The following is a 27,372-nucleotide window of genomic DNA, read 5'->3' on the forward strand; positions in this document are numbered from 1 at the left end:
AGGATTCTGCATGCAAATCACTCTTCTAGATCAAGTGCCATATGGGTAACATTAATGCCACATAATATGAGAGGCTAAATGTGAAGCATCATTTGCTGAATTTGTGCCATATGCATACTGCTAAAGAGAAGTCCAGAACAAATGATGCTGATCAGTTGTTTGGAGTGAGGAAATTCATTTTGGGTTCTTCATTCTGCTCTAAGCACTGGCCTCCTACCAAATGGGAAACTTAACTGTACTCAGCACATCAGAATATATGCAGCTGGGTTGGGACCACAGTTAAGTCCATTAGATAGTTCTTAATATATAAGAAATCAAAATCAGCTTCATTATGTAGGGAGTTATATTGTGGTTTGGTTTGTATCCTCCTACTGATCAAATTCATTATCTAAGAAATTTCTGTGGAAGAAATATAAACTTCTCAAGGACACAGTAATAGTGAACTTTAAAGAGACATGAAGGTTATTTATTAATAGGCAAAATATTCCTGTGGTTTCAGAACATACCTATAGCTATCAGATATTTCTATCAAACTTTAAAAAGTGGGAACACTGGGCAGTTATAGTGGATACACCAGGGGAGCAGGAGACCTGACCTCCTCTCTGAGATATTGGACTGCCCTATAAATTTATAAAAATGCAAACACAATTTGGGTTGGTCTTTCACAGTCCAATCCACTTCCTGTGTAGCTTGGAAGGGGGAGGGGAGAGGAGAAGGGGAGGGAGGGGAAAGATAGGTCTGACCATTTGCATGCTTATTGAGTTCAATAGGATGTACTCCTGTGCAATCATGCTTAGGATAGGTGAAACTGATCTGGGGGAGGGGAGGGGGGAGAAGTGGGAGGGAAGGGGAGCAAGGGTAAGGGTAGGGAGGAAGGTGGAGGGGAAGGGGAGGGGTGAGTAGATGGGGTGGGTGCGCACCGGGCAGAGGGAAAACTCCTTTCCTTTCCAAAAGGAAAACATTGTTAACAGTATCATTATTTTTGGGGTTTTCCCCCACCTTTTTATTCTACAGCAGACACATGTAGTCTCCCATCCAAATTTAAACCAAAGTTGAGAGTTGTTAGGAGACGCCCTATTCCCCTCACAGAGCTAGAGTCACCAGAATTCTCTGGGAAAAGGGGCTGACTGTTAAACCACTTTGGCCACTGGAGCTCGATCAGGGGAATAGGAGTCTCCTAACAACTCTCAGCACCCTTCACAAACAATACTTCCCAGGATTCTTTGGGGGAAGCCATTACTGTTTACTAAAGTGGAAAAAAGGTCTGGTGTGGGTGTGGCCCCGATTAGCCAAGCGAAACAGCTGTTAGTCTGGCATTTAGAACACTGACAGTTGGTTCTTGCTGAGCATGCCTGTGCTATCATAGACTCCAATGTTAAATTTCTTAAATTAATTAAAAATCAGCCAGACATTTTTTTAAACTTTTAAACTGCAGAAGATGAAGGTCAGAGTATGGCGCAAGGTCAGTAATAGGATTACAGGTACTCTGTAAACAAGGCTGATTTTTAATTAAGTTCAGCAAATTATGAGACCACTGACAGAAAAAAGTCCAACAGGGTCTGGTTTTATTTCCCTGGCGTTACACTTTGAACTCTAGATTCTCTTTGTTTTGTATATTGCTATGAAAACTTAGAGGGTTGTTAAGTAAGAATTTTTGAGTTCAGGACTATAAGTTTTGTAAGATTTTGTTTTGAAATGAGCTTATGGGAAGCAGCAGAATATCATGGGGGTATTTTCAATTTAACATGGCAAAATGTGAAAAATCCATGCTGGCTATAGTATACGAGCCACTCTCATGGCTGTATAATCATATTATGCATAGTTTTCTTTGAGTTACTGATACTGACAATGCAATATATCTGTGTACAAGAAGACTATGCAAGATATTCATGTCTCAGGACTTTATTATGCAGTGATTCAAAGTTGTTCAATGAAAATAAATGTGTTAGTCTTTATGATGCCACAAGACTCTTGGTTTTGTTCCAGTATAGCCTTGTTGGCTCTGGAAACAATTTATTAGAGTTTATCCTGAGTGGTAGATGGAGCCTTTGAGCCTAGTTGAAGTTTCAGTTCCATATTTCATTCTCCCTTTTCCCCTCATTCAAGTTTTTTGTCTAGATTTAAAAAGAATCCATTTATTTATGTTGGCAATGGTGGCTGGAGTTCATGTTGTCACACAGAATCAGCTTACTCTCTGGGTCAATCAGCTGAAAATCTATGGGGAATTATAACGTTCAATAGAAAACCACAGAAATGAATATGTAGACTAAAGGCTTAACTCATAAGCACCACAAACACTTGCTAGGAATAATTGAGGAAGTAATTTTCAATGGGTTAATTGAGATCTTCATAGGTCTAGCCCTTCAGGGACAGTACAGAATAATTCCTTATGAGAAGCCATTGTAACAGACCCCATCCCTCCAACCACCATACTAGAGCTCAATACCAGGCCTTAAGACTACTTCATAATGGTCTAAGACATTTATAAACAAAAACAGATAACATATTTTGATCTGGCAACCCTCTCAGCAATTTCTGAGCTTCATCTTTTCCATATCCAGAAGAATTGTTTAAAAGGAGGGAAAACAACTGAAAATAGTATCAAATGTTGTTACTAAGATAACACTGGGTTTTTTATCTGACCTGACACATACAATTTTTAGTTTTTGGTGCTGCTGAAACAGAACACAGTATTATCTGAAAGTCTGTAGAATTTGTTTTTACTCATTGAAAAAGCAGTTGCTACCTTGTTATTGTTATTGATCCAAACAACTTTGCTCAAAAACGACACCCCAAAGCCAATGATGTGAAGAAGGCAGGAAAATAGTATAATACTATCAGGACCTATATAAGTTTTACCATGCTATGAAGGGTGAGAGCCTAAAATGGAACTATCGTTTTGAGTGGCAGCTTTGTTTGTTTTATTATAACAGGTAGTTCTGTCATATAATTGTTATGAGATTATTTTAAATTATCTGGATGCCTTGTAGTAAAAGTCAATCACCAACTGTAGTCCAATGTGAAAAATTCTGACTGCTAAACAAATAGTATTTGCAATATACAACATACAGAACATCTAATTTCAACTAGTGGAACAACAGTTTTTTTTTCGTTGTTGTTGTAAATTAATAATGTAATTGTACTGCCTTCAAGTCAATTCTGACTTATGGGGACCCTATGATTAGGGTTTTCATGAGGCTGAGAGGCAGTGACTGGCCTAAGGTCACCCAGTGAGCTTCACAGCTATGTGGGGATTTGAACCCTGGTCTCCCAGGTTGTAGTCCAACACCTTAACCACTAAATTATATGGTCATTTTTTTTTCATCTGAAGGTGGCTTTGTATAGTTACCTCACAAGAAATGTGCTGCTGGATGATTCTAAATTGCTTTAGATTACAGATCAACAAAGGTTTGGCAAACCTCAAAAATAAACTATATCAAGCTTTAATAGAACTTTTCATAAACAGATTTCTGCCATTTCACCAGAGGTAAAATGATTAGCTTGATCCAGTCTGAGGGCTTTTCTAGATGATGTTTTCACACTACAAACACACAGCTGTTGCTTTGGGTTTGTTTGTTTTTTGCCTAGGATCCACATGTCTGTATAAGGACTTCTATTGCAGCCATTTAAAGAGAGAAATTAAGTTGCAACACTAGCAATGCTTCCTCTTCTCTCACATAACAATGTCCAGCCATTGTATGAACATTTTTCTTTTAAATTTTTATCTTTTAGATGACTATGCAAACCCTTGTTCCTGGACTGGAATACATTTATCGTCTGATTTGTGTCTGTGTTTTTAAAGCAGCAAATGAGTTTCTACTCACAGTAGGGCTATCTGTTGCCCACCACTGTATGGAAATAGAATATTACATTAATATGTACTAGTACCAGGATAGCATTAGTAAGAACATCTCATTTTTTTTCTTTCACCTGGAAAGGCCCTGCATCGAAAATAATGAAAATAAATGTTATGATTACCCAGAACTAAAAGTTTCAAGATGTACCTAAGGCACTAAGAAAAAGCATTTTTATCAGATGAAGACCAATAAAGCATAGTATCACACAAGTGAACACAGCACACTGGAAACCACACATGGACTATTCAGCCATGCAGTAACTTACTGGATGACAAATATCTCCTTGCGTCTAAAGAAAAAAGAGGAGTATCTGGAAACAAAATTAAATCAGAACTGAGTTTTCAAACAGAGACCAGAGTTCTTATTCAGATTATTACCAAACAAATATATTAGCCACACAAGATGTGACACATTTATTAATCCTGCAGATGTGCTATAAAGGACCACTTTTAGCATAAAAACTGAAAAATGGATGTTATGTGACATCTTTAATTTAGTTTTCCTTTAATATTAATCACAATCAGTCTTATTCAATTAGCACAACTCATTTCCTATAATAATACAACTTTTATTTTTGTTCAATATGTAACATAACTGGGCTGTGTGCAACACACTTAAAATAGAAAGAGCCCTGCCTATAGGCTTACAGTCTACATAATTATAGTCTAAATTTTTTACTAAGATAAAATAACTTCAAATCCCACATCCTGCACTGACTATGGGGGAAGCCAGTATCTCCGACCTTAACTTGTACAAAGAACATCAGTCTCCTTGCACTAACTTAACTAGTCAAGATAGCTGGAGAATGCAGCATGGTGTGCCACCCTTCATGCAAGTTTGACTCAAAAAGACCACGGGCCAGTTATCTTTGAGGACTGGCCAATAAGTGCTAAACTACATGTGACCTTAACTGTGTAGTTCTGGCCTTGATTGAAGGTTCCCAGTGTGGCACAAATGACCACTGTGTGAGAGACCTGGCATCTTAGTATGGGGGTAGAGGGTCTTCATCCCAACCCCCATTGAGGTCCGATCTGGATAGGTCCCCTCCTGTTCTGCAATTTGCATTGTAAAAAGGGTCAACTAAAATGAAACTTTTTTTGCAATGCAATTTGCAGGCATAAGGTCTCAGATCTAGACTGACAGTGCAGTGGTTGGCAAAGGGTTCAAGTCCCCTAAACTGCTCGCCTCACACTAGAGTTCTAATCCAGACTGAAGGCCCCATGGTGGAAACTTAAGGGCAAAACTATCTTAATGTTCATGCGTCATTTGGCCCTAAATTAACCTGGAATTTAATCCAAAACCTACTTAAGGTGAAGTATTTATATTTAAATATATTTTATGTCACTGAAAACAATGGAATCAACTCACATTACATTTATATTCTTAAGCACAGACTTCTTTTTAGGTGGTATATTATACTTTGATGTGTTACTTTAAGAACCCAAATTCAAGCTTTTCTGATATACATTTCCTTACATGGTACCAAGGACCATGCAAAAGCAAACTCAAAAAAGGGAAAAAGATCTTTTGGATATTCGTCGGGAATTAGACTCCCAGTTTGTAGCAGTTGATCCAATTGAGGTGTCCGGAGCACAGTCTTGTCATGTTTTGTTGGATGAGTTTCAGTTGGTTCAGCTCGAGGACGTGGACAAGGTGCTTGGACAGGTACGTGCAACCACTTCTGCACTGGATCCTTGCCCCTCTTGGCTTATAAAAACCAGCAGGGATGGAACAGCCAACTGGGCCAGGGAAGTGATAAATGCCTCTTTACAAGAGGGAGTGGTCTCTGGCTGTCTGAAAGAGGCAGTAGTGAGACCACTCCTGAAAAATCCTTCCTTGGGCCCAGAAAATCTTGATAGCTACAGACCAGTAGTGAATGTTCCATTCCTGGGCAAGATCTTGGAACGAGTGGTTGCTGGCCAGCTCCAGGCGCTATTGGATGAAAACGATTATCTAGATCCATTTCAATCGGGTTTTAGGCCCGGTTTCGGCACTGAGACAGCCTTGGTCGCCCTGTATGATGACCTGTGTCGGGAGAGGGACGGAGGGAGTGTAACTCTGTTGATTCTCCTTGATCTTTCCGCGGCTTTTGATACCATCGACCATGGTATCCTTCTGGAGAGACTTGTGGAGTTGGGTGTTGGAGGTACTGCTTTGCAGTGGTTCCGCTCCTACTTGGCGGGTCGTCTCCAGAAGGTAGTGCTTGGGGAACATTGCTCGACACTGTGGGTTCTCCAATATGGAGTCCCGCAGGGATCAGTTCTGTCCCCCATGCTTTTTAACATCTACATGAAGCCGCTTGGTGCGGTCATCAGGAGCTTTGGAGTGCGTTGTCATCAGTATGCTGATGACACACAGCTCTACTTCTCCTTTTCATCTTCTTCAGGTGAGGCTGTCAATGCGCTGAACCGTTGCCTGGCTGTGATAATGGACTGGATGAGAGCTAATAAACTGAGGCTCAATCCAGACAAGACTGAGATGCTGTTGGTGGGTGGTTTCTCTGATCAGATGGAGAATATTCATCCTGTTCTAGATGGGGTTACATTCCCCCTGAAAGAGCAGGTTCGTAGTCTGGGAATACTTTTAGATCCTTTTCTGTCACTTGAGGCTCAAGTAGCCTCGGTGGCACGAAATGCGTTCTACCAACTTCGGTTGGTAGCCCAGCTACGTCCCTATTTGGACAGAGAGGATCTCACCTCAGTTGTTCACGCTCTGGTAACCTCCCGATTGGACTACTGCAATGCGCTCTACGTGGGGCTGCCTTTGAAGACGGTCCGGAAGCTACAGCTGGTGCAAAATGTAGCGGCCAGACTAATAACGAGGACCAGGCGGTCCGAACACATAACACCTGTTCTGGCCTGCTTGCACTGTCTACCTATATGCTTCCAGGCCAGATTCAAAGTGCTGGTTTTAACTTATAAAGCCTTATACAGCGCGGGACCACAATACCTATTGGAATGCCTCTCCCGATATGAACCTGCTCGTACACTGCGCTCAACATCGAAGGCCCTCCTCTGGGCTCCGACCCATAGGGAAGCTTGGAGGATGGTAACAAGAACTAGGGCCTTCTCAGTGGTGGCCCCCAAACTGCGGAACAGTCTTCCCGAAGAGATACGAATGGCGCCGATGCTGCTATCTTTCCGGCGCCAAGTTAAAACCTTCCTATTTTATCAGGCATTTTAATTTTTTCTATATATGTTTTTAATCTGGTTTTAGATTGTGGATTTCTATATATATCTGTTTTGTATTGTTTATGTGATTTTATTGTATTCATTCATATTTGTTGTACACCGCCCAGAGAGCTATGCTAGTGGGGCGGTATAAAAATTCAATAAAATAAATAAATAAATAAATATGGTAAGTGCATATCCAAAGCTGCCCTGAGCTGTAGATTAGGATGTAATAACATTATTAATGCTTAATTCTTATGTTACTTGTTCTGTTGAGGGAGATGATGAATTGGTTAACGAGTTTGAACTGTTTTAATAAGTAATTAAATGCACACTGCTCTTCTTCCAAAGGGCTCAGAGGGCTATATATTGTCACCTCCCCCATTTTATTCTCAAAACAATCCTGTGAGGTAGGCTGGACAGGCCCAAAGTCATCTAGTGAACTTTATGGTTGAGCAAGGATTTGAACCCAGGTTTCCCTGGTCCAAACTGAATGATCCATCCAAGGCAACACACTGGCTTTAGTGCTGACAAATTTTTGAAAGGTGGTCTGAGTCAAAGTGAACATCAGCAATTTGCTCCCAGCATATTAAGAGTGAGTGCATACTTAGTCCTCAAGAAAACAATGTCAAAACTACTCTGAGAGATTACATTTGTAATTTAAAAAAACATGTAGCAAATGTTCTTGGCAGAATTATATAATGCTTTGCATTTTGGCCTTTTTTCAAAGTGTGGAAGAGCAAATGATTTTCTGAATTCCTGAGAAAAGTGTCTGGAGGTCATCCTTTGAAAGAGGATCTTTGTGACCTGTGTAAATAAGAACACCACAAAACACTTCCAAACAAGTAAAAGGTCACAATGGGGTCATGACTACAGACCCCCAGAACTACTGTTTTGCCTAAGGAGTATGCTTACCGTGTAAATCTCTCATCCTTCATTTCCAGGTCTGCCACTGTGATCAACTGATCTAGTTTGAATTTAGTGTCAATAATTTCTGCATCCCGTGGAGAGTATGTGCCTCCTTCTTTTTGCTTTTGTCGAATTCTAAGCCAAACCACAGGAAATTGAATGAGAAAGAATATTTAATATTATTCATAATTCTTGAATTCACTGGACCTTTAATAAAAGCTGTATTCAGTGCTTTCAAAATGCTAGTAGTAAGGAAAAATAAGATGAAAAGTCATAATTTGCAAATACCAGTAATTGTTATCCATTTCCTGACATTTCTGTTGAGATATGTTGTAGCTTATTTTATTTCTGGAATATTTGTAAAAGTTTCTATCTCAAATTAAGACAGAAAAACAGATATTTATATTTTTCTGTAAAACACAGGAAATTAGACTTTTAATCAAATTTAGCAATATAATGACAAATTAAAATATATTTCCCACACACACCCAAAACCATTACTGTACAAAAACCTCTTACAGTTCTTTGTTGCTGCTAGTACAAAATCTGTTTCCTTTCTGGAAGCAGTTCTATTGATATCTTGTAACATCAGTTCTTCTACATCATTGACCATAACTGAGTTATGATCAACAGCAGTGACAATGGTGCTGGTTCAAGCTGACTTCAATAAATAATGAGGAAGGATCCTCAGTTTTCCTAGTCACAAACACATTTCTACACTTATACTCAGAGCTTGGAAAAGTTTTTTTTGAACTACAACTCCCATCAACCCAATCCAGTGGCCATGCTGGCTGGGGTTGATGGGAGTTGTAGTTCAAAAAAGTAACTTTTCCAAGCTCTGCTATACTTGGATTTTTGATAGAACTGTATAATATTGGACTAAATCTAAGAACTGTATATTCCCTAACAGGCAAAAAAACGTGCAGTTTAAGAACGTACCTATAGATATTTCTATCAAACTTTAAAAAGCAGGGAAATTGGACAGCTGTAGTGAATGCACCAGGGGAAGAATTTGGTAACATGTGCCTCTGAGCATATGGTGAGTGGTGCCAACACCTGCCAACTCCAAAGATGGAGAATTATATTTTTGTATGTTTGTTGGTGTTCTTACTTCTTTCCTGTGTTGCTAATGCTTCTCTCCTGTGTTGCTAATGCTTCTACAGAGAATCTAATCTAGAAAATTTTATTTCCCTCATTATTCATCCTAGAAATTTGTTTTAGATTTATTTTTATTAATTTCAAAGCCTTTTTATTGGTCAATGTCATATGATGGTGAAGACAGACTTTTGTGTTTCAAACTGGAGGTTATGCTCTATTTCTATTTTGGGTTCATTAACAGTTGAATCTGAAACTCCAGTCTGATGTAAAATCAGACTGATTACAATATGTTGCTACTTCAGCAATGACTCTAGCTGTTGGAAAAAAGAGGATGCATGTTTTAAGCCTGCTATGTTTCAACTACTTCATTTAAGGCAAGGTGGGCACAGTCAATTAAAAACATGGAGCACATCTAGGAGTTTGCTAGAATATTTCACCTCCCACTCTTTTATCTTGTGCAAACTGAGACACTCCTGATGTCCACTTGAGACTATTCTGCAGAATAGTCAGTGCCATTATTCCACAATTGTTTTTGGAGATTTTTAGTGTAAATTTTGGACGGGGGAGGGGAAGGAGGGGATTGGGAGGGACAGGAGGGAGGAGAAGGGAGGGTGGCTTGATCATTTGCATACTTTTTGAGTTCAATGGGATTTATTTCTGAGCAATCATGTTTGAAAATGGAAATGGACTGCCTTCAAGTTGATCCTGAGTTGGCTCTTACTGAACATGCCCAACACTATCATGCCCAACACTATCAAGCCAAAATTTCTGAAATTAATTAAAAATCAGGGGTGTAAAAATCATGGCATGGGGGTTATTTTCAATTTAACACTGCGGAATGTGAAAAATCCATGCTGGCTATAGTGTACAGCCACTCTCATGGCTGTATAATAAACTCTTCTCTGCACAAAGCTCTTCACATCTAAAAAGGCCTTTTCAGGTGACATTTTCACCCCCTAAACAATGTGTGTTTTTAAACAACAACAAAAACGTTAAGACTAGAGTAATGGGTAATTCCATCTCTAAAAACTCAACAATTCATTAACATACTGCTTAGATGTGTCTTTTTCCTGCTCTCCAATCATGGAGCAAGTAGAAAAAAACTGAAGTAATTTAAGCAATCTAAATCTCTAAATCCATAATACAATGGAAACAGCTGGAGATGCACCTACCTTGCAAAAGCATAAATTGCAGCCACAAGGAGAATTACAGAAAGTATACACATAGTAACTGCAAGTATTATTTCTACAGCTCTTTCAGAAAAACCATCATCTGTAATATAAAATGAGTACTATTGGAATTGAAACTTTAAAGACATACTAATATCTGAAAGTGGTATTACATTGTTTAGTTTTTATTTATTTATTTATTTATTTATTAGATTTGTTAGTCGCCCATCTGGCTGGTTGTCCAGTCACTCTGAGTGACGTACAGAAAAAGCATACAGGTACATTAAAACAGTAAAATCTCAACCAAGAATAATAAAAACCTAACCCTCCCCAAAGTCCTGCCTAAAAAGCCAGGTCTTTAAGGCCCGGTGAAAGTTCATCATAGCGGGGGCATGGCGGAGATCATTTGGGTGGGAATTCCACAAAGCGGGGGCCACAATTGAAAAGGCTCTCTCCCTAGTCCTCACCAGTCTAGGTGTTTTAATTGGTGGGATAGAGAGAATACATTTTCTGCAGAAGTGTTTATGTAAAATTTCCTTAAGCACACACCATCACAGATTTTAGCAAAGAAGACTAAAATGCTTTTTTGGAGGGGGGGGGATCTACTATCAAGATAATCACGTTTTCCTAATGCAATTATAATGACATTAGTAGGGTTGTGCTAGGCAGATGCTTTAGTGTAGCTTATGAACAAACAAAAAGTGGAAAAGTACAAGTGCCCAAGTATTCATGCCTTTTAAATTGATATCATGAGTTAGTACCTGCTTATAGCTCCTCATAAGATGCAGAGGTAGGATGCTGACATAAACATATAACTCTGATGGTAGTACCCTGGCATTTGACCATAAGAAAAGCCTGCTGAATCAGGCCAATGGCCATCTAGTCCAGCATCCTGTTCTTACACTGGCCAACCAGATCCTATGAGAAGACTGAAAGCAACAGTGTTCTCCCTTCTTGTGATACCCAGCAACCGGCATTCAGATGCATACTGCCTGACAGTAGACAAGCAGAGCCCAAACAGAGCAGCAGTGACTGGGCTAATACAGGCGCACAAAGACTTTTTCCTTTCCTCTTTGGAGGCACAGTTTCATTCTACAAAAGGTTTCTATTTATTTATTTATTTAACAATTCTGGTGGCAGACAGATGGGCAGGGAGAGTATTAAGACTGGAGACAGATTATTGTGAGGCACTTTAAGGACTGTTTGACAGTTTTGGACATAACAAAACAGCAACATCACCTGGAAGCGACTCTGAGACACTTGCATGTTCAGCTGTCAAGTGTCCCTTACAATATCCAAAGAGCAGAGCTTGGAAAAGTTACTTTTTTGAACTACAACTCCCATCAGTCCAATCTAGTGGCCAGGCTGGCTGGGGCTGATGGGAGTTGTAGTTTAAAAAAGTAACTTTTCCAAGCTCTGCCAAAGAGGAACTGGTATGAGATACATGGGCACACTGTTCAGGGACACTGGAACTGTGAAATCAATGCAACCCTAACTCTTGATTTTTCTGTAGTTTGTATGCAAATGATTTTTTCAGAGCAACTGGGACAGCCACAGGTTTAGCATGGTTGTTTTCTCACAAGTGGTACAAACCATTCTGTGATGCTATAGTAATGAAATGTGTGTAGTGACATTCTCTTTACCTAAAGTTTTAATGGGATCAGAATAGTCTGAATCTGTAAATTGTCCTCTTATATTTGTAGCTCTGAACTTAAATCTGTGAAAGAAACATAAGTAAGTTAGAGAACAGGAATTACCATGGCCAGACTGGTGATTCATGTAGAACAGTACACATACTAGAAGCATTCAGAACAAGATAATTCCAATCAGGGCCGGTTCTAAAGGGCGACCAGGTTGAGCACTGGCCCGACGGCCCCTAGAGCTACAGGGCCCCCCTCAGCCACCCCTCTGCTCCCCTTCCGTGATCTGCCCCCCGTCTCCCCACTTACCTGTCTGCTGTCTTTTACCATTGCCCTTAACAAAGATGGTGGCCGCAGTTTCCCTAAGGTACTGAAGTCCCTGCCACCATCTTAGTTGATGGCAGAGATGCACGCGCATAGCATGCATGCGTGCCATCAACAAAGATGGCGGCGGAGGCTTCATCCCCTTAGGGAAACTGCGGCCGCCATCTTGGTTAATGGCAATAGTAAAAGACAGGTGACAGGTAGGTGGGGGTGGGCTGCATGCGCACACGCACGCGAACACAAATGCGCACACATGCCAGGACCCAGGGCAAGCTGATGCCCAAGGGCCCTGGCATTCCTGAAGCCGGCCCTGATTCCAATGAAGAATAAAATAAAGACATTTACAACTTACTCAAAAGTTACTGATTTCTGCAAATTAGAGTTTGAGGATATTTATTTACAGTATATGCATATATTGCATTTCCCAAACTGGTGTACAAGAAATATCCCAATATGATATATCCTTTGACTGAACAGAGGAGGCTAGTTGGGGGGCATAAATAGGTCTCCCATTCTCCTAAACAGCTTGATACAAGATGCTAAAGCAACATCCTAGTACACAGCAAGTAGGTTTGGTGTATAGGTCTAAATAATACCCTTACAAAAAGATCTGAAATACAAGTCACACATACTTGCCACAGTGGGTCTGAGACCAATTTGTGTAAGTTTCTTAAAGGAGAAGACCAGTTAGAAACTGGATGTGAAACAGTTTTGTTTTGAGATATTGGACTTATCCACACTGTGATTTACTATGTGTCTGGTGCTACTTGCATTCCCTTTTAATTTGCATGGTTCACATAATATTACTGGCAAACAGAAGAGGCATTTGGTCTTAACGTGAAATTGGTCTTCTCTGTGCATGTCAAATGATGATATCAGGTAGAGTAGCTAGCTCCACCTAGTGGTTGAAGGCAAAAAGAGCACTGTTGAAGTTTTTTTGCAGGTCTGTTCCTGGTCTGTGCCTGTTCCTGCCTCAGTTTTCAATGACAAGCCCATAAACGAGTAAGAAACACACTAATAGAGACAAGACAACAGTGCTCATACACTCTCTGCCAAAGGCCTACTAGTGCTTATAATGGCAGCCCAGCCCCCCTAGGGAGCGGCCCTGATATCATCTTTTGACATGCACAGAGAAGACCAATTTTACGGTAAGACCAAATGTCTCTTCTCCTGTGCATGTAAAAGATGATATCAGGTGGGACACACCAAAGCTGACCCATGTAGGGTGGGAAATTCGCTGGGCTGCGACTACTATTGGTCTGAGAGGACGTGCTGTAGCACTCTCCTCCCAAAGGCTGCCTCAGCCAATGCATAGACATCTATTTTCCAATGCTTAATGAAGGTATTGGGCATGGCCTATGTTGCTGCCCTACAAATTTCTATTAGAGGGACATTGTGATAAGAACATAAGAACATAAGAAGAGCCTGCTGGATCAGGCCAGTGGCCCATCTAGTCCAGCATCCTGTTCTCACAGTGGCCAACCAGGTGCCTGGGGGAAGCCTGCAAGCAGGACCCGAGTGCAAGAACACTCTCCCCTCCTGAGGCTTCCGGCGACTGGTTTTCAGAAGCATGCTGCCTCTGACTAGGGTGGCACAGCACAGCCATCATGGCTAGTAGCCATTGATAGCCCTGTCCTCCATGAATTTGTCTAATCTTCTTTTAAAGCCATCCAAGCTGGTGGCCATTACTGCATCTTGTGGGAGCAAATTCCATAGTTTAACTATGCGCTGAGTAAAGAAGTACTTCCTTTTGTCTGTCCTGAATCTTCCAACATTCAGCTTCTTTGAATATCCACGAGTTCTAGTATTATGAGAGAGGGAGAAGAACTTTTCTCTATCCACTTTCTCAATGCCATGCATAATTTTATACACTTCTATCATGTCTCCTCTGACCCGCCTTTTCTGTCAACTAAAAAGCCCCAAATGCTGCAACCTTTCCTCGTAAGGGAGTCGCTCCATCCCTTTGATCATTCTGGTTGCCCTCTTCTGAACCTTTTCCAACTCTATAATATCCTTTTTGAGATGAGGCGACCAGAACTGTACACAGTATTCCAAATGCGGCCGCACCATAGATTTATACAACGGCATTATGATATCGGCTGTTTTATTTTCAATACCTTTCCTAATTATCCCTAGCATGGAATTTGCCTTTTTCACAGCTGCCGCACACTGGGTCGACATTTTCATCGTGCTGTCCACTACAACCCCGAGGTCTCTCTCCTGGTCGGTCACCGCCAGTTCAGACCCCATGAGCGTATATGTGAAATTAAGTTTTTTTGCTCCAATATGCATAATTTTACACTTGTTCATATTGAATTGCATTTGCCATTTTTCTGCCCATTCACTCAGTTTGGAGAGGTCTTTTTGGAGCTCTTCGCAATCCCTTTTTGTTTTAACAACCCTGAACAATTTAGTGTCGTCAGCAAACTTGGCCACTTCACTGCTCACTCCTAATTCTAGGTCATTAATGAACAAGTTGAAAAGTACAGGTCCCAATACCAATCCTTGAGGGACTCCACTTTCTACAACCCTCCACTGGGAGAACTGTCCGTTTATTCCTACTCTCTGCTTTCTGCTTCTTAACCAATTTCTTATCCACAAGAGGACCTCTCCTCTTATTCCATGACTGCTAAGCTTCCTCAGAAGCCTTTGGTGAGGTACCTTGTCAAACGCTTTTTGAAAGTGTAAGTACACTATGTCTACTGGATCACCTCTATCTATATGCTTGTTGACACTCTCAAAGAATTCTAATAGGTTACTGAGACAGGACTTTCCCTTGCAGAACCCATGCTGGCTCTGCTTCAGCAAGGCTTGTTCTTCTATGTGCTTAGTTACTCTAGCTTTAAGAATACTTTCTACCAGTTTTCCAGGGACAGAAGTTAAGCTAACTGGCCTGTAATTTCCAGGATCCCCTCTGGATCCCTTTTTGAAGATTGGCGTTACATTTGCCACTTTCCAGTCCTCAGGCACGGAGGAGGACCCAAGGGACAAGTTACATATTTTAGTTAGCAGATCAGCAATTTCACATTTGAGTTCTTTGAGAACTCTCGGGTGGATGCCATCCGGGCCCAGTGATTTCTCAGTTTTTATATTGTCCATTAAGCTTAGAACTTCCTCTCTCGTTACCACTATTTGTCTCAGTTCCTCAGAATCCCTTCCTGCAAATGTTAGTTCAGGTTCAGGGATCTGCCCTATATCTTCCACTGTGAAGACAGATGCAAAGAATTCATTTAGCTTCTCTGCGATCTCCTTATCATTCTTTAGTACACCTTTGACTCCCTTATCATCCAAGGGTCCAATCGGCTCCCTAGATGGTCTCCTGCTTTGAATGTATTTATAGAATTTTTTGTTGTTGGTTTTTATGTTCTTAGCAATGTGCTCCTCAAATTCTTTTTTAGCATCCCTTATTGTCTTCTTGCATTTCTTTTGCCAGAGTTTGTGTTCTTTTTTATTTTCTTCATTTGGACAAAACTTCAATTTTTTGAAGGAAGACTTTTTGCCTCTAAGAGCTTCCTTGACTTTGCTTGTTAACCATGCTGGCATCTTCTTGGCCCTGGCGGTAATAGGCTGCTGATGTGGCCGCCACTCTTGTGGAGTGAGCCACCATCCCTGCTGGCAGGGCTAGTCTTAGAGAGACATATGCCAAAGAAATACATGCCTTGATCCACCTGGCTAGTGTAGAAGTGGACACCTTATTTCCCAGAGATGCTGGGTGAAAGGAAACAAACAAATTATCTGTTTTCCAAATTGCCTTTGTCTTGGAAATATAAACTTTAAAGGCTCTCCTCACATCCAGAGAGTGCCAGGCCTTCTCTGAAGGATGGACAGGATTAGGACAGAAGGATGGTAATACTAGTTCCTGTTGGCAATGGAAGGTAGACAGTACTTTGGGACAAAAGGAAGGGACTGTGCGTAGGACTACTCTATCCTTATGAAACACACAAAAAATTTTATGGACAGATAGGGCATTCAGCTCAGACACTCTACGGGCCGAAGTAATGGCCACAAGAAACAAGACCTTAAAGCAGTGGTTCTCAAACGGTGCACCGCAGCACACTGGTGCGCCGCAAGAGGTGACTAGGAGTGCCACGAATATTATGAAAGTATATTTTAAAAATGAGAAGAAACCCATTTGTATTTAAGTTATTTTTATTCATAGTTTAAAATATATTAATGTTTTTAATTTTGTACACGAAGTGCGCCAGAAAATTTTTGTTTTATAGTGCGCCACGAACCAAAAAAGTTTGAGAACCACTGCCTTAAAGGATAGCAGATGGAGAGAAACTTGACTCAAAGGTTCAAATGGAGGTCTTTGAAGGGCTGTTAACACTTTGTGCAGATCCCATGTCGGGTAGTGATGAACAGAAGGCGGTGCTGATATCGTTGCTCCCCTGAGAAAACATTTGATGAAAGGATGAGATCCGAGTGGATTGTCCAGTGATTTGGAGAGTATCGATGATAAGGCTGAAACCTGGCGTCTCAGGGAGTTAGGTCTGAGACCCAATGATAAGCCATCTTGGAGGAAAAATAAAATCTCATTGATCCCTGCTTTCTGAGGAAGAATTCCTTTTTTCTGTGACCAGGATGAGAAGGTCTTCCATGTGCCTTCATATATTTTGATTGTGGATGGGCGTCTAGAAGCCATCATGGTTTTCAGCACTTGTGGGGAAATGCCTTTTTTTAATGCTTCCATTCAAATTCCATACATGAAGTACCAACCACTCCGGGTCTGGATGAAGAAGCTGCCCTTGAGAGAGCAGGTCCTCTCTTACTGGAATTTTCCATGGGGGTTCCACCGACAGTTCGAGGAGATCCGGAAACCAAGGTCTCCTTGGCCACCAGGGAGCAACTAGTAGAACTGCTATCCTCTTGGTACGAAGTTTTTGGATCACCCTGGGAATAATTGGTAGTGGAGGGAAGGCATACAGCCTGCCTGGAGACCACTGGGATGTTAAGGCATCTATCACCTCTGCATCTGGCATTGCATACCTGGAGAAGAATCTCCTTACCTGCCGATTGTGGCTGGTGGCAAACAGGTCCACTTGAATTCGGCCGAAACATGCCACTATCTGATGAAAGACCCCTGGGTGAAGCATCCATTCTCCTCGATTCAGTTTCTCCCGACTGAGCCAGTCTGCTTGGCTGTTGTCCTCCCCCTTGAGATATTCTGCCGCTATATTGTTTTGTTTTAATGTATATTAAGGTTTTTTATGATGATTTAAAGGGTTTTTAGCATTTCTGTTTGCCACCCTGGGCTCCTGCTGGGAGGAAGGGAGGGATATCAATCAATCAATTTAGAGTCCACATTCTTCTCCGCCCACTGGAAGAGGAGAGATGCTTCCTTCTGGAGAAGGTGGGAGCGTGTGTCTCCTTGACGGTTTAAATAAGATTTGGCTGACACGTTGTCTGTTCTGATGAGCACCGCTCCTAACCGTCTGCCCTCTGCAAAGTGTCTGAGGGCCAGACGGATTGCTCGAAGTTTGAGAAGATTGATCGGCAGTATGGATTCCTGTGACGACCATGTGCCCTGAATCATCTGACTGTCGCAGATGGCTCCCCACTCTGATAAGCTGGCATCTGACGTGATCAGGGTCCGAGAGGGATCCTGGAATGGAATGCCTCAACAGGTTGGGTTCGTGAGTCCACCAGACCAGCGACTGCCGAACCCGTGGCGACAGAGCTACTTTGCGATGGTGTCTGGATGCTATGTCGCTTTGGAAGGGTAGGAGTGCCCACTGAAGTGTGCGGGAATGATGATGTTCCCATGGTGTAGTTTGGAATGTGGAGATCATCAATCCTAGAAGCGCTGCCATTAGGTCTGCTGAGTTGGAGGACAGGATATCTGATGTTGCTTTGCATATCTTGTTGACTCTTTCTTGGGACAATGTTAAGAGGCCCCTGTGTGAATCTATAGTCACTCCCAGATGTATTATGCATCGAGACAGAAAGAGGTGACTCTTGGATTCGTTGATTAGGAAGCCGTGGTCCTTTAGACAGACCAAGGTGACATGGAGGTCCTCCCAGGCCTTGTGCAACGATGGGAAGTGGATCAGAAAGTCGTCCAAGTAAGGGAACAGATGAATTCCCTGTGTCCTGAGATGTACCACCAAGGCAAACACAATCTTCGTGAATGCCCTGGGGGCACAAGACAGGCTGAATGGCATAGCCCTGAATTGATAATAGTCTTGTCCCACTGTGAACTGAAGGTATCGCCTATGAGGTGGGAAGATTGGGATGTGAAGACAGGCCTCCTTCAGGTCAATAGATGAGAGAAAATCCCCCTTCCTTAGGGCCTTCTTGATTGAAAGTAAGGTGTGCATGTGAAACTTGCAGGATTTTAAGAATCTGTTTAGACCCTTGAAGTCTAGTACCGCCCTGAACGATCCATCTTTTTTCGTGACAGTGAAGAACAGAGTAATTTCCCAAAAATCTCTCCCCTGCCGGGACTTTCTCTATAACTGCAATTTGTATGAGATAAGAGACTGCCTGCAAAACTCTTTCCCTCTTGAGTGGAGAAACTGAGAGAGGGGGTGGAATAAATCTTGCCGGAGGGGTGGAAGTGAACTCCAACCATATGCCATACTGAAGGGTGAGAAGGACGACTCCCCACTGGTGAGATGGAGGCGTCAGAATTTATGTTTATGTCCCCGTGACTGGGACCCAAATCCCAATCGACTGGAAAAGTGTTGTTGAGCTTTAGGCTGGTTGCGTTTTCTGTTCCAGAAGGGACAGCTGGAGTAGGCATTCTTCAGTCTTCCACACAGCCTTGAGCCTCGAAAGGACTGAGACAACTGATATGGGTGGAATGAGCGATGAAAGGACTTTCTGTCATCCCTTTTCCCGGAGGATGGCATTGACTTTTTCTTTGTCTTCAAGACATTAGCTAGGGTGTCATCCCCAAATAACTTGCCTCCCACATAAGGCTCTGAGGCAAGATTTGAACAGACTGTAGGGTCTGCCTCCCAATGACACAGCCAAAGGGTTCTTTGCATAAAGACACCTGCTGCCAGTGACCTTGCTGAAAACTGCATGGCATCCATGGATGCGTCTGCCATGAAGGTGTCAGGCCCAGGATGCGACTCAGGAACCAGAGCAGAGGTTGTAGTTAATTTGTGTTTTATTAGAGTAATGTCCAAACAAAGACTGCGCTTTCTCATGAAGCAATACAGGGATACAGGTCCTGCGACATTGGGAGAAAGTTGACAGAGCAAGGGGCTGCTTCCCGCCTGTTCTTTAAGAAGGGGCTAAACGGGCGCACAACCTTTTGCTCCTCCTTAACTCCCCCTCAGGTACTGCCCGCCTTCCCCCCCTTCTCTCCTGTCTTTTCAACCGTCTGCGTGTGCGTGGTGAGGGGGGAGGCATCACCTCCTCCTCTTCTGAAGTGTCCGATTCCACTATGGGTGATAAAGAAGGAGCTGAGGGTAAACCATCTCTCCGCCTTTCTGCTGTGATCAACCCTCCCTCTTGCTCTGAGCTGCGGAGAAGGGAGGGCCTGGGAATGTCTGGGGGGGATTCTAAAACTTCAAGGCTCTCAGGCTCCCCATTGCTAGGCGACCCTATCTCTGGCATGTCCTCTGTTTCGGCTTCGCTCCACAGAGGGTAAGTTCCTCCCTCCTCCCTCTGCCAGCCATCTGAATCCTCTTCTTCCAACCCCCCAGGAGCCCAGCTCATCCTCCCGACACCATCCTCCTTCTCAAGCTGTGCCCCCCTCCCCCTGTCTGGCTTGGGGCGGTGAGGAAAACGTTGATGGAAAAGTTTTACTAACTCTGGAGCATGCACATCATCCGCATTTTCCCATGATCTGTCAGCCACTCCATAGCCCTTCCAGTGAATCAAATACTGCAGCTTGTGGCGTCTGATCCTGGAATCCAAGATTTCCTCAACTTCAAACTCAAGCTGCTCATTTATCAGGAGTGGGGACCCAGGAGGCTCCTCCGGCCGCAGCTCACTGGGAGGGGCAGCTTTCGTCAAGAGGGATCAATGAAACACAGGATGTATTTTAAACATGTCAGGTAGCTTCAGCCGGTACGCCACGGGATTAATTTGAGTTTCTATTTCAAAAGGACCCACCCTTTTGTCTTGTAATTTTCTACATTTGCCCGGCATCTGGAGGAAACGGGTGGACTCCTGGTCTCCTGGTTGAAGGGGGGGACCCTCCTTCCTGTGCAGGTCAGCAACTCGCTTGTACTCTGTTTTGGCTTCGTTTAACTGCTGTTTCAGTGTTTGTTGCGCCGCTTGCAATTCTTTTAGGAAGTCCTCAGCTGCCGGTACCAGCATTCCTTCTGAGCTGCTTGGAAAGACTTTAGGATGGAATCCATAATTCGCGAAGAATGGGGTTTGTTGAGTGCTGGAGTGTAGAGAATTGTTGTAGGCGAACTCTGCAAAATGCAAATATGATACCCAGTCAGTCTGTTGATAGGACACATAACTTCTCAAATATCTTTCCAAAACGGCGTTCAAGCGTTCCGTTTGCCCATCTGTCTGGGGGTGATGGGCGGAGGAGAGTTTTAATTCCGTCTGCAACTGTTTCCACATTGCTCTCCAAAATTTGGCTGTGAACTGAGTTCCTCGGTCTGAGACTACACTTTTTGGCAACCCATGCAGTCGGTAGACTTCTTTGATTAATAACTTGTCCGTTTCCTTAGCCTCTAAGGCCCCTGCACAAGGGAGGAAATGTGCCATTTTGGTGAGTAGATCTACCACGACTAAAACAGCTGTCATTCCTTGGGATTTGGGTAGATCAGTTATAAAATCCATGGAGAGATCCTTCCAGGGTTCATGTGGGACAGGTAGCGGTTGTAACAGTCCTGCTGGTTTTCCTGTTTGTGTTTTTGTCCGCAGACAGACAGAGCAGGACTTTACATAGCTTTCAATATCCCTACGCATTTTAGGCCACCAGAAGTCCTTGGCCACGTTCTGAATGGTCTTGTAAATCCCAAAGTGTCCCGCTGTGATGGAATCATGGCACTGGCATAGGATTCTGAGCCTTAATTCTTCTTCTGGCACATATCTGGCTGTTTTGAACCATAATAGTCCATTCCTCCAGTGAAAGGTTACTTCTGAGTCTTGACTTTGTCCCGTCTCCTGCCCATATTTTAGTACGTCTGCATCTTCTTGTTGTGCCTTTTTGAGTTCCTCTTCCCACGAAGACTGGCATGATCCCAACATTAATTTCTCCGTCGGGATCACGTACTGAGGCTGGTCCTCGGATTCACTTTCTTTGTACTGTGGCTGTCTGGATAAGGCATCAGCTCTCTGGTTTTTGGCTTGGGCTTGGTAAGTGATCTTGAAGTTAAACCTGGTGAAGAACTGGGACCATCTTATTTGTCTCTGGTTCAGCTTTCTGGCAGTTTGGAGGCTTTCCAGGTTCTTGTGGTCGGAGCGCACTTCGATCTGATGAGGGGCCCCCTCTAGGTATTGTCTCCAGTTTTCAAAAGAGTCCTTGATGGCCAGCAGCTCCTTCTCCCAAACAGTGTAATTCTTCTCTGCAGGCTTTAACTTCCGAGAGAAGTACGCACAGGGGTGCAGCTCCTTTCCTTCTTGGTCTAATTGCAGAAGGACCCCCCCGATAGCAAAATCTGAAGCATCTGCTTCCACGATGAAAGGGCGGGTCAGGTCAGCAAAGTGCAGAATGGGCTCGGAAGCGAACCTTCCCTTCAGCTCCTCAAAGGCCTGGGTGGCATTCTCTGTCGATTGAAACTTCTTCTTCCCCCTTAAACAGTCAGTCAGAGGAGCTGTCAATTTGGAAAACCCTGGAATGAACTTTCTGTAATAACTGGCAAACCCCCAAAACCGTTGTACATCCTTTTTGGTGACAGGTTGGCCCCAGTCCAATATACAGCTTACTTTCCCTGGGTCCATCTCCACGCCTTCCGCTGAGATTCGATATCCAAGGAAGTCTAGAGACTTGAGGTCAAATCCACATTTCTCTAATTTAGCATACAGGTGATTTTCTCTCAGTCTCTGCAACACCGTTTTCACATGCTGGTCGTGGTCTTCCTGGTTCTTTGAGAACACCAGGATATCATCTAAGTAACAGATTACATATGTGTCCAACAAGTCTCTAAACACGTCGTTCATGAATTTTTGAAAAATTCCTGGACTTCCACAAAGTCCGAACGGCATGACCAGGTATTCATACTGTCCGTAAGCGGTCAAGAACCCTGTTTTCCATTCATCTCCCTGCTTCATCCTGATCAGATTGTACGCTCCTCTCAAATCCAACTTCATGAAGATTTTTGCAGAGCGCAGTCGGTCCAACAACTCTGAGATCAGGGGCAGCGGGTAGCTGTTGGGGATGGTGATCTGGTTCAATGCGCGATAGTCGTTACAGGGTCTGAGTTCCCCTCCCTTCTTTTTCACAAACAATAGTGGCGCTCCAGCAGGGGATTGTGAGGGGCGTATGAATCCTCGTCTCAGGTTTTTATCCAGGAATTCCTTCAGGGCCTCCCTCTCAATCTCTGTGAGAGAGTAGATTCTCCCTGATGGAATGCTGGCTCCTGGCACTAGATCAATCGCACAGTCGTAAGGGCGGTGGGGGGGGTAAAGTCTCTGCCTCCTTTTCATCAAACACATCTTTGAATTCTTCATACTTTGGCGGCAGGGTCACTTGCTCGATCTCTTGCACTGCCCCCGCTAAGGTGTTCTTGATTCCTTCAGGTTGACAGTTCTCCTGGCAATACTGTGAGGTGAACCACACCACCGCCTCCTTCCAACTTATTTTGGGTTCATGCTTTGCTAGCCAGGGCATTCCCAAAATCACCTCAAAGTTCGAGAGATCTGACACGTATAGCGAAATGAATTCTTCGTGCCCGGGGATTTGAAGTTTCACTTCCTCCGTGGCTTGTGTCACCCCTCCTGACTTCAGGGGTATCCCATCGATAGTCTCCACAGCTAGGGGAGCGTTCAGTTTCCACCGGGAAATTCCATGACGCTTGACTAACTTTGCATCAATAAAATTTGTGGAGGCTCCACTGTCAATTAAGGCAGTGGAATTAAACACCACTCCTCTGGAAGTTGTAATCCGAATAGGCAAGACCAACACCCCCTTTGAGGGAGGTTGGATCGTTGGGGGGCCTTTATACAACGCTGCCCCCAGTCCACCGGCCTGCACGTGGACTGGGTGTTCTAGTTTCCCGACGGCTCGGCTTTCCCCCCTTTTAGTCCACAGTCTCTGGCCACGTGGCCCGGCTTTGAACAATAAAAGCATAAATGTTCTCGGCGGCGTCTTTCCTTTTCTTCTTCCGACAGTCTTGGCCTAGCCCCTCCCTGTCCCTCAGCTGCATTACCTGCCATTCCTGCAGAGGGAAGGGTCTTGCTGCGAGATGCCGAGGCTGAGTATCTCGGGACCTCCTGCTTCCTTTCCAGGCGCCTTCCTTCCATCCGGTGATCTATCTGTAGGCATAGCCGGATGAGCCCTGGTAGGTCAGCGGGGGGGGAGGTCCTGGCCAACTCATCCAGGATTTCAGCATTTAATCCACTCCGGTACATAAACATCAGGGCGGCGTCATTGTAACCAGTTTCCTGGGACAGAATTTTAAAAGCGTTAGTGTACTTGGAAACAGTCCCTTTAGCTTGCTTCAGAGCGCCTAGTTGCCGTGCTACTGTTTCAGCTCTTTGCGGGTCTTGGAACATCTCGGTCATCTCCTGTATAAATCCTCTGTACCTTCTTAAGACAGTATCTTTTCTCACGAGATACGGAGTCACCCATTTTGCAGCTTCTCCCTCCAGGAGGCTAATCACAAAGGCCACTTTAGCCCCATCGTCTGGAAACTCCATGTGCCTGACATCCAGATATAACTCACATTGAGCCACGAAAGTTGCCAACTGATCACTTTGTCCCACGTATTTTGGGGGCAATCCAATGGGAACCTTTACTGCGGCAGCTGGAGGGGCTGTTTGCATGTGGTCTATCGTGGCCTTCAAGGTTTGATTATCCGTCTTCAGCGCCTTGACTGCTGCTAGCAGGGCTTGGACATCCGTCTGCAATTCAGCTACCTTAGTCCTCAAGAGTTTCACTTCTTCCGTCTCAGAAGTGGGGTTCGTCCCCCCCGCTGCTCCCTTTGACATCTTGTCCCAGTCAAGTGAAGAGAGCGTTGAGGGTGATTTAGGTGGCTCTGTCAAACTGTCAGGCCCAGGATGCGACTCAGGAACCAGAGCAGAGGTTGTAGTTAATTCGTGTTTTATTAGAGTAATGTCCAAACAAAGACTGCGCTTTCTCATGAAGCAATACAGGGATACAGGTCCTGCGACATTGGGAGAAAGTTGACAGAGCAAGGGGCTGCTTCCCGCCTGTTCTTTAAGAAGGGGCTAAACGGGCGCGCAACTTTTCGCTCCTCCTTAACTCTCCCTCAGGTACTGCCCGCCTTCCCCCCTTCTCTCCTGTCTTTTCAACCGTCTGCGTGTGCGTGGTGAGGGGGGAGGCATTACCTCCTCCTCTTCTGAAGTGTCCGATTCCACTATGGGTGATAAAGAAGAAGCTGAGGGTAAACCGTCTCTCCGCCTTTCTGCTGTGATCAGCCCTCCCTCTTGCTCTGAGCTGCGGAGAAGGGAGGGCCTGGGAATGTCTGGGGGGGGGATTCTAAAACTTCAAGGCTCTCAGGCTCCCCATTGCTAGGCGACCCTATCTCTGGCATGTCCTCTGTTTTGGCTTTGCTCCACAGAGGGTAAGTTCCTCCCTCCTCCCTCTGCCAGCCATCTGAATCCTCTTCTTCCAACCCCACAGGAGCCCAGCTCATCCTCCCAACAGAAGGTAACTTCCCGAGAGACCTTCAGCAGAGACTTGCGTACCCAGGCTGCGTCTTACTGTGGGCCGTCCAGCAGGCCTTCCAACCAAAGGAGGAAGGCTCGAGCAAACACCGAGGAGGCTGCCACTGCCATCATTGAGAGTGCACCAGCCTCATGCACCCTTCTAAGCCCCTGATCCATCTTGTGCTCAGTGGTATCCCTAAGGTGCGCATCCAAGTCCTTCGGATTCAAAGATGGATTCAGCAAATTCACAATGGGCGCGTCTATGAGAGGGACTTTCAGATGGTCCATGATAGGCTGTTACAGCATATAATATTTGTTGGCAATCGAGACCAACTTCTTGAATTGTCACGGGATGTCAAACTCTGACTTGAGCACCTTTGGGAGCAGAGAAGGGAGCTTCAACGCTCTAGATTTAGGCTTCGGATGTGGACACACTGCTGTGACCCTCGATGTAGAGGAAGCAGAAGGATCCTCTGCAGAAGTGAGTAAGGGCTTCCATCACCTCACATAGCAGAGGAAGGAAATGCGGCTCCTGAAATATCCTAGTGGATGAAATCTCCTCAGATTCTGACTCCCCACTCCATTCCTCCACCCCCCTCTGATGGTGTCACCTGGTGCGGTCCGCACCCCCTGCACCCCCCTAGTGACGCCACTGCATTCCTCTTCATCCAAGATCATTAAGTCGCTGTCTGGGTCAAGAGGTGTCTGTTCCAGGGGCTGAAGGTGCCTGCCCTGAGCCATGGCGTAGGGATCCGCAGATGTGCGGTTAGGTGCAGGAAGTGGGGTTGCAACTGAGCTGCCTGTAGGCGGGCCATGCAAAGGCTGTGATCCAAATGGAGCCTGAGAGGGTGAGGGTGCTAATACTTCCTGCGAAAGAACTCGAGGAATAGACAGAGAGGACAAATCTCTAGCCAGATCCATTAAGAGGGAATCCCTGAGTTGTTTCTTCAGTTGTTGAATTGAGTGAGCTGAGAGGTGTAACTGAATAAGCTGAGCTTGAGAGTAAGAAGATGAGCCTTTGCCCCCCCCGCCTCTTGGATCTGACACAAGGATTGGTTCTTCCAAAAAGCCTATGAAGGCTTCAGGAGAGGAGGTGGTGGAAAAAATAGTATCCAAAGAAGGGTGAAGCTGACTGCCTTCCTTGGCTGTTGAACAGGGCCTTGCCTGTCTCTACTAGTCGACTTATTGGAAACAGGTGTCCTGCCTTCCATAGCCACCCTTCCCGCCGTAACTCGCGCCTCAGCCACCTTGTGCCTGATGGTAGAGGGATAGGCTGCCGCTGATCCTGAGTGATCCCTTGAAGTATGCGACTGCCCTGTGACCTGGCTGGGAAGGGGCAGCCAGGTGGAGAGGAGTGGCTTCATCCTCTTTGGGGGGTTCTCCATTTTGCAGGTTGCTTTCCCCATGGGAGCAACATGCTGCAAGGCTTACAGGGCTAAAAAGGGACCTGTGGAAACTGTGGCTGGAAAAGACGCATGGGGGGTGCCCCCGCAGGTGGTGAAGATCACCGCTGCCCTCCTAAAAGGCCATTAACGTGGTGGCTTGGGGGGACAAATGCAGATCTCACCAGCAGCTGTAGCCATCCTCTTCACTGGTTTTCTGGCCAGGGGGGAGACGGTGGTTGTGGAAACAATGGCGCCTGTCCATCGCTTCCCTCTACCACTGAAGTGCAGGGGGAAAGGACTGGCCATTAGCAAAGGGCACGAAAAGCCTCGGCATGTGCTAGGTACGTTGCCTCCTCCAGGAAGGCAGGTGTGGATGTTAAGGTGGCTGCAGCTGCGGCTTGCTCCCAACAGAGAGGAAATGATGTTGGCAGGGGAGGGAGGATGGTGCCTGAAGAGGCCGGCTCCTGGTATTGTGGGGGGGGGGCGCTGGCGGATACTTGCTGCAAAGCAAACTTCCAAGGGAAGGAACACAAGGTCTTTTTTTATATAACTGGAAGGGAAAGGTTAGTACAAAAGACAGAACAAACAGTAAAGGAAATAACACCAATCACTGAAATAACACGAAAACAGCACACAAGAAAACTATACAGGCCTGAACCAATGGAGGCAGACAGAGTCCAACTGTGATCGGTGAAGGCAAAAGAATACTGAGGCAGGAACAGGCACAGACCAGGAGGGACCTGCAAAAAAACTTCAACAGTGCTCTTTCTGCCTTCAACTGCTAGGTAGAGCTAGCTAAGGTAAAGGTAAAGGTGTCCCCGCACTTGTAGTGCGAGTCGTTTCCGACTCTTAGGGTGACGTCTTGCAATGTTTACTAGGCAGACCGTATATATGGGGTGGGATTGCCAGTTCCTTCCCCGGCCTTTCTTTACCCCCCAGCGTATGCCAGGTACTCATTTTACCGACCACGGATGGATGGAAGGCTGAGTGGACCTCGACCCCTTTTACTGGAGATTCAACTTCCTCCTTCCATTGAAATCGAACTCCAGCCGTGAGCAGAGCTTCAGCTG

General features: G+C 44.5%; 1 protein-coding gene across 1 annotated transcript in view; it reads right to left on the minus strand.

Moving 5' to 3' along the window:
* The window catches only part of PTPRQ (protein tyrosine phosphatase receptor type Q), a 185,228-nt gene that overhangs the window by 30,981 nt on the left and 126,875 nt on the right, over nt 1–27,372 (minus strand). Inside the window, exons 33-35 of the mRNA XM_061582736.1 lie at nt 11,847–11,920; nt 10,207–10,306; nt 7,943–8,071 (exon numbers count right to left, since the gene is read on the minus strand). Of these exons, the coding sequence (XP_061438720.1) occupies nt 7,943–8,071; nt 10,207–10,306; nt 11,847–11,920 (303 nt within the window). The remainder of the gene's footprint in view (nt 1–7,942; nt 8,072–10,206; nt 10,307–11,846; nt 11,921–27,372) is intronic.

Source organism: Rhineura floridana, chromosome 8 (genome assembly GCF_030035675.1).
Source record: "Rhineura floridana isolate rRhiFlo1 chromosome 8, rRhiFlo1.hap2, whole genome shotgun sequence".
Taxonomy (NCBI): domain Eukaryota; kingdom Metazoa; phylum Chordata; class Lepidosauria; order Squamata; family Rhineuridae; genus Rhineura; species Rhineura floridana.